The 12,690-nt window shown below is 42.1% G+C and overlaps 1 protein-coding gene across 7 annotated transcripts in view; it reads right to left on the reverse strand.

The window, feature by feature from the left end:
* Positions 1-12,690, reverse strand: part of EPB41L3 (erythrocyte membrane protein band 4.1 like 3) — a 192,473-nt gene that overhangs the window by 82,578 nt on the left and 97,205 nt on the right. For all 7 annotated transcript variants that reach the window (XM_029231021.1, XM_029231012.1, XM_029230987.1 and 4 more), the window contains exons 2-3: positions 3,250-3,443; positions 164-361 (exon numbers count right to left, since the gene is read on the reverse strand). In XM_029231021.1, the coding sequence (XP_029086854.1) occupies positions 164-361; positions 3,250-3,432 (381 nt within the window). In that variant the 5' untranslated portion in view covers positions 3,433-3,443. The remainder of the gene's footprint in view (positions 1-163; positions 362-3,249; positions 3,444-12,690) is intronic.

A 12,690-nucleotide genomic window follows, 5' to 3' on the forward strand; every position in this document is an offset into this window, starting at 1 on the left:
GATCCTCTGTGAGAGACTTCGGAAATAATTTTGTGTTTAGAAACTGGGTCTGAGTAATTTTCCAGAGTTCTGGAAAAACAAAGAGGCGTCTTGTATGCTTTACAGCAATATTTCCCAGCTCACAATATCTGGGACAAAAAAAAGTTTTAAAATATACATTTACCTCTACATCGCAGGTATATTCTGATCCATCCAGAAGTATCACTTTGCACTGCATGCTTTTAGGCTTTTTGACAATCTTTAATGGAGATCGAGATAGTTTGCTGCTAGATGATTTCTGGGAAAGTTTATCGTCTTCAAATTGCTGATATTCGGGCTGTTTGGCAGGTCCGGCGGCAAACTCCTGGTCCTTGTCAGTGACCTGCGAAGAGCAAACAATGGACAGTTTTCACTGCAAGACAGGAAATAAATATTGCATTGCTCAGGCAATAACAGAACCCTTTAGAAACAGGCTTTCCTATTTCCTAAAGGATGAGGGATGTCTGAATTAGGATATTAGGAATGGATACACATATACAAATACTTATAATGCTAACAGTTACACTTAAGTAACTTCTGCAGTTTAAATGTACCCATAGGGCCTTATTTCAGTTTGACTCAAGGATTTACATTAGCAGTGCTAAGCTCTTAGCAAATGCCATCAAGATTCCACTAAGCAAAGGAGGGTACAAAAGTGGGCTCCTGACTTTTTAAAAGGCATCGGCTTTCACAGACACAGTGAGAGGACTTATGGTTACTGGAGGGGAAAGGGTGGTAGAAGGATAGATTAGGAGTTTGGGATTAACGAAGATACACTACTATATATAAAACAGATAAACAAGGACCTACTGTATAGCACGGGGAACTATATCATCTATAGCAACCTATAATGGAAAAGAATCGGAAAAGGAATATGTATATACATGTATAAGTGAATCACTTTGCTGTACACCTGAAACTAACACAGCATTTATACTTCAATTGGGGAAAAAAAAGGCACTGGGTAGTATAAGCCTTAAAAACAAATAAAGCATCTAAGATTTAACCTAATGTATTCTGCTTCTTTCATTCACTGGATCCTCCTTTATTCCATGACCCATAACTGTCCCATAAACATACCAGGTATCTTCTAAATTGTAAGGCCTACATAGATTCAAGTATTAATCTTCTCAGTAATTTCACAACTGTTAAAATATTTGATTTAGCTCTAACTCAATTCAATGAAGCCAGCAGCACTGAAATTCACTACAAAGTAATCCCTTAAGTCTGCTTCCCCCTTCACTGTAATGAGCTAGTAGAAGAACAGATCAAATCTGTCCAAAAGCTTTAATCTGCTTTCAAATCACAACAGTCCAGTCCAAGCTAGACTCAGAACTGCAGAGGACATCCTATGAACAATAAAGTCCTCCCCTCAGTCAGTCCCCTTGGCAGTCTCCCTGTGCACTCCCCTCCAAAAACTCTTTTTCTGCCCTTTTTCTATGTATTAAATGACCATCAACGCACATTCAACCCAAGGGCCAGACCACAGCTTCCATGCTTCCATGGTCTGCAAATACACTCTGAAAGTCCAAAGGAAGATATGTTTTGAAACTCAGTTTGGGCCCCTTACATAAGCACGAAATTTCCTCTCTCATGAATATACCACCACCCTGGTGGCTAAAGTTCACGGGCTGGAGAGTAAGACCATATTGAGAGTTGCAGCTTTCTCAAGGTCACCAAACTAGTCAACTGGAATCCAGATCCAGCCAAAGCCCACGCTTTAATCACCACGAGATACCAAAGCACACTTCATTCTACCTCGAACATAACTGGGCACCCGGTGTGAATGAGAGAACCTGAGAGTGGAAGAATCTTAGAAAATGATCTTTTCTGATCTCTTCGTTCTGTAAATGAGTAAGCTGAGGTCCAGAGGACTCAAAAGAGTTCTGAGACCACTGAGATAACCAGGGGGGAGGCAGGGCTAAAGTCTCGTGACTCTGCTGCCAGTCACCTTTCCCTCCAGTGGCTTCGAGTCACTCCTCTTTAGTTTCAAACGTCTGACTACAGAAAGTCAATCCATTTATTAAATACACATGTCTAATCATATCTGGGTATGGAAACTCTTCCTTCTCTCCAATTTCCCCCACCTTCACGTTTATTTCATTTCAGAGTTAAGAGGAAAGAAGAGAGAAAAATCCAGTCTAGTAACTTTAAATTTCTGAAGATCTGAAAATTAACAAACAAAACACTACCACCATCACATCTCCATAAAAAGAAAAGATAAAGGAAAACCATAATGACAGCACCTGTTCCTTTGATTCTGTTTGACAGGTTGAAGGACAACCCCCAGCTCCCTGCACAAAATGTCTGAGATCAGACAGAGCATCTATTTACAGAGCATGAAAATAAACATTACTCTTTATACCATTTAAAAGCGGAACTTAAATACCATGGGAAAAGAAATAAAATAATCAGGCTGTAAAAACATAGTAGCTTAAGGCTAAACCAATGTGTTGTGTTTTCCAAAGACATGCCACTTCCTTCATGTCTCTTAACATCTTCTAGAATTTCTGGCTTGACACAAATACTTCCAACCTGTAAGAGGTCAACCATGTGTAGGGACTCCCAGATTTCCTTAACCCGTGAGTCGGGACCCTAAAACATGCTGATTCCAGGTTTGAAGTTTCAAGCCAAAGAAATTTAAACACGGATTCATTCAAGGCCCAGGTATAAATCGTGCTTTATATTTTGTAGGAAAGCTTTTAAAAGGAATAATCACATATCCATGACAACTTAAACATGTTTAGGTAACAGAGTTGAAAATAGACATGTCCTCGGGAGGGGGAAAGAGGCATGAACACCCACTATGAGTAGCTGGCAACCTTAGGGTCAGAGTGGCCCCAGGGAAAAATCACAAGAGCTCTGAACCCAAGGCTTAAATAAACAACCGGACGCATAATTAGAGCCGCCAGAGCAGTGTCTAGCCTCCCTGTAAACCCAGACAAAAACCACTGACCTGCAGTCCAGATTTCAGTGTGAATTCAAATGCTTTCATCAAAGGAAGGCGTCACCAAGCAAGGCTGTGGAATGTCATTCACTGAAAGCCTTAAAATACCCTAACTTTCCATCTGCCCAGGACCAGAAGGGGCCAAGCAGATGACCCCTGGTGGTTCCCTCTAGTGCTAAGAGGCCAAGGTCAGAGCAAAGCCTGGAAAAGCTCAGCAAACATTCTTTCATGGGTTCTGGGGGGGTGGGGGGGATGCTCGCAAGTGCGGGGTGGTCCAGGCTCACCTCCTTCCTCACGGGCGTGCTGTGCGCTGCCGCCTCCTCCAACTGCTCCAGTGCCCGGGGCTGCTCTTCAGTGCCCGGCTCGGCTCCTGGCTGCGCCCCCAGCTGCGCCCCCGCGTGACCCTCCTGGGGCTCGGCCTCCTGCTCCGGCTTCGATTCCAAGTCTGATCCCGATTCGGTTGTCATGGTCGATTGTTCTGCAAGCAGAAAACGGGAAGGGCCCATCACTCGGTGCCGTGACCTCCCCCAGGCAGGCAATAAAGACGGGAGGTTACAGTGAACGGCTGAAGGAAACCAGCACAGGAAAGACGGAGAAACGCTAAGAACCAAAACACGATCCCACCACACATACCTAACAACAGCCTTGTCCAATTCACCACAAGGACGGGTGCCCGTCGACGTCTCAAAAGGAACATTTAGTAGTAAATGCTAACTTGGAACGATCACAGGCTTTATCTCTATTAGATTTTTGCCACAGGTGACTGTGAAATGACATTACCGTCATAATAATTACCTAACTTAGATACGTTTAATTTCAGAAAAATGAATTTTCTGAATCAGCTGGAGATACATTTTAATCTCTGGCAATGATGATCTAGTAATGGAAGCGGATGCTCTTTCTCATTCCCTTTCCCCTTCCCAGGGGCCCTGCTCTGCCCTGCCACACCCGTGAATCCATCCATTCTTCTGCGAACAAACACCCTCCCCCTCTGTGATTTTCCCGTAACTGTTATTCCCTTTTCTTCTTAAATAAATATATTTATTTATTTATTTTTGGCTGCGTTGGGTCTTTGTTGCTGCACGCGGCTTTCTCTACTTGCAGCGAGCGGGGGCTATCCTTCGCTGCGGTGCGCGGGCTTCTCATTGCGGTGGCTTCTCTTGTTGCGGAGCACGGGCTCTAGGCGTGTGGGCTTCAGTAGCTGTGGCTCTTGGGCTCTAGAGCACAGGCTCAGTAGTTGTGGCGCACGGGCTTAGTTGCTCTGTGGCACGTGGGATCTTCCCAGACCAGGGCTTGTACCCGTGTCCCCTGCATTGGCAGGGGGATTCTTAACCACGGCGCCACCAGGGAAGTCCCTGTTATTCCCTTTTGAACGAGTAACCACAGTACATCAGTGGCTTCTTCGGTGTTGAGGAACCTGTCCCGCACTGGACCACCCCTGGCCACGGTGGAGGGAAGCCGGGTAGCATCACCTCTCCCGCTCATCACAAGTTCACTCTCAAAGGCTTCTTCCTGGTTCCCTCCTATTTCCCGTGAGTGTTGAAGAAGCTTGTCCATCTCATATCCCATCAGGAACTCAAACAACAGATCCTGACATAGAATAATCTGCTCTTACATCCTAAAAAGGATGCCCTAAAATATAACTGCCATCTCCTTATAACTTCCTTGTCAAGACATAAGTATTTTGTGCCTCAGTTTCCACATCTGCCAAATGAGATGTGATCTCATGTGAACATCATCACATCTAAAGAACCTATTTCTTTTTTCTTTTTTTTTTTTTTTTTTTTGTGGTATACGGGCCTCTCACTGTTGTGGCCTCTCCCGTTGTGGAGCACAGGCTCCAGACGCGCAGGTTCAACAGCCATGGCTCACGGGCCCAGCCGCTCCGCGGCATGTGGGATCTTCCCGGACTGGGACACAAACCCGTGTCCCCTGCATTGGCAGGCGGACTCCCAACCACTGCGCCACCAGGGAAGCCCAAGAACCTATTTCTTGCTGTTACCTCTTCCTACTACTAATAGACATGCTGCTATAATTAAAGCCATTTTTTGCTCTAAGCAGCAAGAGAGCTGCTATACCAGTGGTCACCATGTCATTTTAAGTAATTTCTCATCTTAGCTATGTGGTGAATATCTCAGAAATGAATATCTCAGATAATCACATAATTTGCCTTCCTAATTCTAATTTTATGGTAAAAATACCATGGGCAAAGGGCTAGTGTAATACTTTAAGCAAATGATACACCCGTTAGTATGAGTAGAATTTTTATGAAAAATAAAACTCCACAGTAAAACTACCAGCTAGTTCCTATTTTCACAATACACATTGGAAGATGCTTAATAATTTGAAGAGGGAAACATTACAAATACCAATCTATCTTATAAACTAAATGTGGTATCTGTGCTTTCTGTTTAAGGTTACTTTTTACAATCACCAGCTATTCTGTCTGTTGAATAAAAAACCTGTCAACCTGGCATGTGCTCAGTTACCCAATGTAAATGTAAATATCAAGTCCAAATGCAAAGCCAGATAGGGATCTACATAAAACTAAAACATCTTCTCTTTCATTCTTACATTTTCAAGCAAATCTTGAAGGCAAATATGATATTCGCATTTTTATGCTTATACCGCAAAGTGTCAAGTCTACAGAAAAAACAGTGGAGGGGGAGGCAGAGGTGGTGATAGTGTAATTCAGAGCCTATGGTTGAATTTTACCATTTAGGAGGGGGAGGATTAATTTTAATAATCAGTTCTACTCACCCAACCCTTATTGAGTACCAAATATAAGTCAAGCACTGCTCCTGGTTTAGAGGCAGAGATAAATATGTTGTAACCCCCTACACCCTACCTACCTTCAAGGAGCCCAGAGTCTGTGGCTGAAACAGACTCTCTCCAGAATCTATTTTTTCCATCTTTCTTTTAGTAATCAAACTTTCAGTTTCAGCTGGCACGCCTCCACCCAGTTGGAGACCACAGTGAGTTGGGGCCATGTGATTAAGTCTGGACCCATGATACAATGGAGAAAATGTATTCAATATTTAGGCCATCTTCATAAGAAGAAAGCCACTTGCCCTAGATTTCCCTTTCCCATTGTCTGGAAAATACTGACTGATGTCATTACTACAGACCTGATCATGGAAGCCCCAAGGTGAGGAAGATGCCAGAGCCGCCCCCCTCAGCTGGGGTCCCAGGATGACCTCATGGAGGGCAGCCCACCTGCTCCGGAGGGTCACACAAGGCAGAATCCTTCTGTCTTGCTTGCACCTCAGTAAACCAGCCCACACTGAATCCAATTCACATTCTACAGATTAAAATTCTACCCAAACACAGACTTGAGTGGCTCCCATCTCACTACAACAAAGTAGCCTCCTCTTGATCTCACATCCTCTGGCAGCTACTACCATACTTCCCTGCTCTCTACTCGTAACTTCTCAGAAGTCTTGTCGACCCTGTCTCACTTCCTCATTTCCTCTTTCTCTGCCACCACTCCAGCCTGATTCCATCGGGGCTGCTCTTGTGGCCACTACAGAGGATAATCCGCTCTTGCCTGTCCTTGTCTCACCTGACCTCGTAGCAGCCCCAACTCAGGTGATGAGACCTGCCTTGTCAACGTGATTCAGAACACCCCACACTCTCCTGCTTTCCTCCTATCTCTCTGGCGACTCCTTTGCATTCACTGTTACAGGTTACTCCTTATCCAACCTCTAAATGTGGGAATGTCCCAGAAAACTCACTCCTAGGCCCTCTTCTCTTCTCTATATTTTTTTTCCCAGAGCTTTAAATACTTCCCACATGCCAACGGCTCGCATATTCACATCTCTGGTCCAAACCTCTGTCCTGAGCTTTCAGACTAGTGTCCAGCTGTGCACTGGACACTCCTCACTGACACCTCACAGGCACCTGTTGATTTCTCTCCCCTCCTCAATTTCCCCACCTCAATAAGTGGCAATGCCATTCCTTCAAGCCAGAATTGCAGAAGTCACCCCTGACATTTTCCTTTCCCCCTTGTCTTCCTTATTAATATACAACAGAAAGTTTTGCATCCTTCCATAACTCCCTTTTCACTGCCTCGATTCCTATCCACCTCTATTCTGTTGACCTTCATAAAACATAAATCCAGTCACGTCACTCACCACAGAAAACCCTTTAATAACTTCCCAATGTGCTTGAAGTTAACATCAAAACTCTTAATTCCCATGGCCTTCATGGCTAAGCTGAGGCCTCAACACCCTATCGACACCCAGTGGCATGCCCATCCGGCCGTCCACCTGAGATCCAGCCACGTGGTCTCCTTCCAGTGTGTAAACCACATCAGGGCTTTGCTCTACTTCAGGGTTTTCTGGACACGCTGTTCTGTTTGCTGAGAACATTTTTTTCCTCTGCTCTTCAAGTGCCTGACTCCTCATTCCTCAAGTGTTGGCTGAGAGAGGCTTTCCCTTGTTGCACAGTTATCCTAATTGTGCCTCATTGTTTCCTTCCCATAATGCATCAAATTTTATTATTATTCAGCCATCTCTCAACCTCCTCCCCATATACTCAAGGGGGGAAATCATGTTTGTTTATATCTGAAAACTAGAACATAGTGGGTATTTCAATAATAATTTAATGAATGACTAAACAAAATCAGCCCCATTTATTATATAACTATGCATTTAAAAGTGTAATAACTATTCCTTATAGTTTTTAACCACTGTAAGATCTCTCTTAAGTGGGTGGGTAAAGAGTAGATATTTCTACTCTTTAGAAATAGAAAACGGAACTCAGTTACAACTCTCAAAATCAAATCTCTCAAGGTAATAGACACTATTGTTCTGTTCACAGTCTAATGCTTTTATCAGTAGTTGTAAAGGTCTTCCAGAAACACAAAAAAGAAAATGTTCAGGTGGTCTAGAGAATCTCTATAAAAGAGTAACCTAAAAGCCACTAGGTCATGAATTTACAAAGTAAAACATAAATGACTATTAGAAAAAGCATATTTTAAGAAGATGCTTAGTTTTTCCTAGACAGGACAGTTCTAGCATATAAATCATATTATTGAAGAAATTTGAATACCTTCAATATTTTCTATCTTCTATGAATATCCTACTTAGGGTTCTGTGTTCTTATTATCTGTGTTTCAGCAGATAATGGCTATAACTTAGTAATTAGATGTCAAAAGTGTCAGAGAAGCAGAAAACCAGAATCATATCTCAAAATTAAAAAGTCACTTTAAAATCTATGTATAATCTTTATAGATACAATACAAGAAAATAATCAGCAGCAAATAAGTTGCCATGTATGGTCTTGGGTGACTAATTTTTTTTTTACTCTCCCACTTCCCCTTCCATAAAACAAGGGGTTCGGACTAGAAATCAGTGATGACTAAGTGAGGTGGGGGTAGGGGACGGGCTGGGGGTGGTGCAGGGGACAGTGAAAGGCCGGAAACTTGAGATCTTCTTTCTGGTTAAGCTGACAAACCTGTTGCCTCTTTCACCATCTTCTCTCAATTTCCTTACTACTTTTTAAACCTAAGGACTTTTTTCACAAAAGTCATTGTGGTATTATACATCTCACATCAGTGCACTCTAAACTTGAAAATGTGGTTACATACGTGTTAAAATAAAAATCTTTCTAAACATGACATTAGCCCCAGGATTCACTACATATGAAATAGAAGAGCAAAATCAGTAAAGGAATAATCCTAGTTTTGACTTTCACTATGAAACCATTCAGTACCTGGCTTTTGTCTTTAATTCTATACGTCGTCCCGAAGGCAGGGAGCCAGCTCTACAAAAGCTGAATAAAAATGCAAAATGGACATAGCCCAGGAACCACCTATCAACTACTTAAACAGTAAAATAACCTACCATTATTTTCTACCTATGAATACACCGTATAAAACCTTACCTGTCACACATCACATAAATCACAGAACCTCAAACCTCAAATAAAATCCTATGCCCTTGTCAAATATCTCCTAGGTGTATCGTTTCCCCCAGCACTATGTGCATAATACAAGGAATAAAAATCATTGCTGTTTTTTTGACTAACTGTAATAAAATAAAACTTCCCTTGATGTTGAGAGAGAGTAAAGTAAGAAACCTTAAAACTGTAAGGCTTTTGAATTCTGGAATCTCACTAGAATCAATATTTAATTCCACATATCTGAAAGGGCATAAGTTTACCTATGAGTAAACAGTATCGACAGCCTCAATCGGTAAATTCAATTTCAAAACTTTTTTTTAAATAATCTTCCTCCCTACCCACATGCCAATATAAGCAAGCAATAAACTGATTTTTAAATGGCACACAATGAATATCATAAGCATCTAAATACAGTCCTTACTTTAACTCATTACTTTAATAATTCTATAGTGTACACCTCCAATCTTATACCCAAATGCCAAAACATGTTTTAAAATCAGATTTTCATATTTACATTGCTTTGGGTTTTTTTTTTTTTCCTAAGATACTCATTCCCTGCTTTCTTGGATGACCCTTGCCACTTGAAATTGCACATTTTCCTTTCCGACTCACTACAGATGACTATTTTCCAATGTTCCCTTCTCTTCTGATAGATTCACTCTGGACTACCTATAACTGTCAGTCATTTGTTACTGGAAGTAACACCATAACCTGCAATCACAAACAGAAAGTGATACAAAATGCTTATGCTTAGCTTTGGCTTAAACTGTGCCCTTTCTTTATATTAAACTTACTTGTTAATTGTGTTTTGCTTCAGCTTAGAAAGGTCTGGAATCCCAGGAACTCCAAACCCTAAAAGCTGGCGTAAGGACATTTACTACGTGTACTGGGATAATGGCGACAGGAGTCCTTTATCTTTACAAGAAACATAAATTGTATTTCATTATGCCTCTCCTCAGGGATGTATTTATTAAATGACTACCAAAAGAAATGGTAGTCAGCTTAAAAGGCGGCATTGTGCAGGTGTGAATGAAATCATTCCCAATTCCCAATTCATTTCACCTATAAAAAATGGTCATTGGCATGCGTTTCAGGCTTTGTTCCTTTTCAGCTCTAATTTTTTACTCTGCAGAAGAAAAAAGTCAGTTTATCCTCATCTTTTCCACTTTTAGAAGTAGCATCTCTAAATTTAACACCTCCTAAAAACTGACTGCTAAATTAGCTTCTGCATTCAAATTTACGTATCTACCTCTCTTGCAGATAAGAAAATTCAGTGACACAGAAAATTCTATTAAAAGACACAGACCTAGGACTTTAGTGCAGGAAAATGCTCCATAAAAATCTCTGTCCTTTACATATAAAACAGGATTCCTACAGAATAACAAAGCACTTCATAAAGAAAAACCCTTCACACCAGTTACCTGCCTAGAGGACTGTAAGACTAACAGACGATTCTTTTTTTAAAAAAACACAAGCTTTTTCCCCCCTTTTGTATTTCAAACATAAATGTACAGAAGAGAGGCTAGTAGACCTTTATATACTCAGCTTAAGTATTTGTGACTCCTGGATACCATCCACTGATCCACCAAAACCACCAACATCAAGCAAGTAAAAAGACAGTAATATCCCCTGACCCCTCTACTGGATTCTATCTGCATTAAAAAAAAGCCCCAGTATCATCCATTAAACACACACACACACACTCACACACTCACACACTCACCCCAAACAACTGCTCTTGACCTTGCCTTCTACCCTCCTACAACCCCCACTTCCACCCCTCCAGGATGGCCCTACTTCTCTCCTCTTCCTCACAGCCATACTTCTGGAAGGAATTTCCTCCCTGTGCTGTCACCACGCCCTCCCTCCCACTCACCGTTCAGAGTATTCCCCATTATTCTAGTAAATCTTACTAAGGTTACCAGCCACCTCCCTATACGGCAATAAATCCATGTGACGTCCCTTCCCATCTCTGAATTCTCCGTGTTTCTGACACACTCTTGATGTTCCTCCTCCTTCTGCCTCACTTCCATTTGCTCTTCACACCCACCTTCTCATCCTGTTTCTAAACTCTGCAGGACTTTAGAATCAGAGCTCCTTCACTCGGTTTCAAATACAACGGCACATCCAAGATACAGGTTCCTCACTCTGACCTCTCTGAGCTTCAGATCCACAGATATGACTCCACTGCTCTCCTCGCTTCCTTGGGTATTTCAGAGGCACCTAACACTGAACACTTCTCCATCCAAAGCACTGATCCCCACCCCCGCCCCCGCCCTCCCAGCCCCCCATCTGCTCCACTTCTGTCTTCTCCATGTCAGTAGGTGTCCATCTGTCCAAGCACAGGCCAACAATGAAATCTGAGTTTCTGCCTCTGATAACAGAGCTCTTTCTTCCACGCAAGTTCTGCGCTTCGGTAATAGCAATAAAACCTACTCTTAACCTCCTGTTCTTATTTCAGAAGTAGACAGCTTTTCAAAATCACTGTCTTATGTGATCATCTATAATTCACGATGCTGATACGCTACCTTATTCTTTTATTCAATGTAAATCAAACATGGGTAAATTTAAACTTCTGTAACATTATATTTTGTTTTACACACTATTTTCCCTACTACTTTTCTTTATGCACTTATCTTTACTACTTAATCTATCTATCTATATCTATATATAAATACAAAACATCACAATTCTAGTTTCTAATCTAGTGCAAGCCCTTGAGATTCTATAGCAGGTTGCCAGCTAGTTTCTGGAAAACAAACAAAATGATCATTGTTGCTTCTAGAGAAAATACAAATGGTACCTACCCTGCTTCTAGAGTCTCAACAATTATAACTTTCCACTGATGGTGGCTTTAAGCCTCAAATGGATGTCTAGATTTTTACCAGCTCCAACTTTAAAAGTGTTGTTTGTGGAGGGCCTCAAATAGACAAGACGCCATCGACATACGTTTCAAGTTATAACTGTCCGACTCCGTTGTTTAAAATTTTCAAGAATTCAATGGCTAAAATTAAAAGAGGAGAGAAAAGGAGATGATGTGTTTCTTCTGTACTGCTGGCCAATTCTATCTCTGGCGAAGAACTTATTAGCAAAAATATATCTTTGGCACCTTAATGCAGGAGCATATTTCTCTATTACCCAGCACGTGACTCTGCATCTGTGAGAAATGAGGTGTGAACCAGAGAGAGTGAATAAATTAAAACAGAGTCAGACCCTGTGCTGTCGTCCACCACCGACAAGAGCTGCCTGGCTCTTTCTGAAATGGGTCTCTCTCCCACAGAACCATTCATTTTCAAAATAGGGGCAAGGTTATGGCCAAAACCCCCAACCTTTGCACCTTAGTGAGGGGCAGCATCCCCTCTGGTATCTGGGGGTACCTGGTCGAGAAGCCAGGGTTCAGGCTTCTCTAGAGGTTAGGGTTGAGGACAGCTGGGACAAAAAGGGCTTGTCTCAAACGACCCGAGAACAAAACCTGTGCTCTGATCGCCTGTCTATCCAGGAAAATGCTTACAACCAGATGTTGAGAAAATGAACGAACGAACGAACAGTATGTGTTTCTGAGCCTCGTGAATACAAGGCTGGTCTTCCTTTCACCTAAGTGCCCCGAACATTCAGATGAGCAACAGAATGCAGATCTGGCGGATTCATTTTCTCAAACTGCACGCATGTCTCAAGGCTTTTATCTCTGTGGTTAGTTCCTAATGGCAAGCTTCATGCAGGCACCAGAGGGAATAGTCACCAGAGGGACATGTGGTGAGAATGAGAAGGGAAACCAAGGGGAAAGTAGACGCTGTTAAGGACCCGGAAGGTAAGCTGCCTGT

This window comes from Monodon monoceros, unplaced genomic scaffold, assembly GCF_005190385.1.
Source record: "Monodon monoceros isolate NGI ecotype Baffin Bay Population unplaced genomic scaffold, NGI_Narwhal_1 Super_Scaffold_1, whole genome shotgun sequence".
Classification (NCBI taxonomy): domain Eukaryota; kingdom Metazoa; phylum Chordata; class Mammalia; order Artiodactyla; family Monodontidae; genus Monodon; species Monodon monoceros.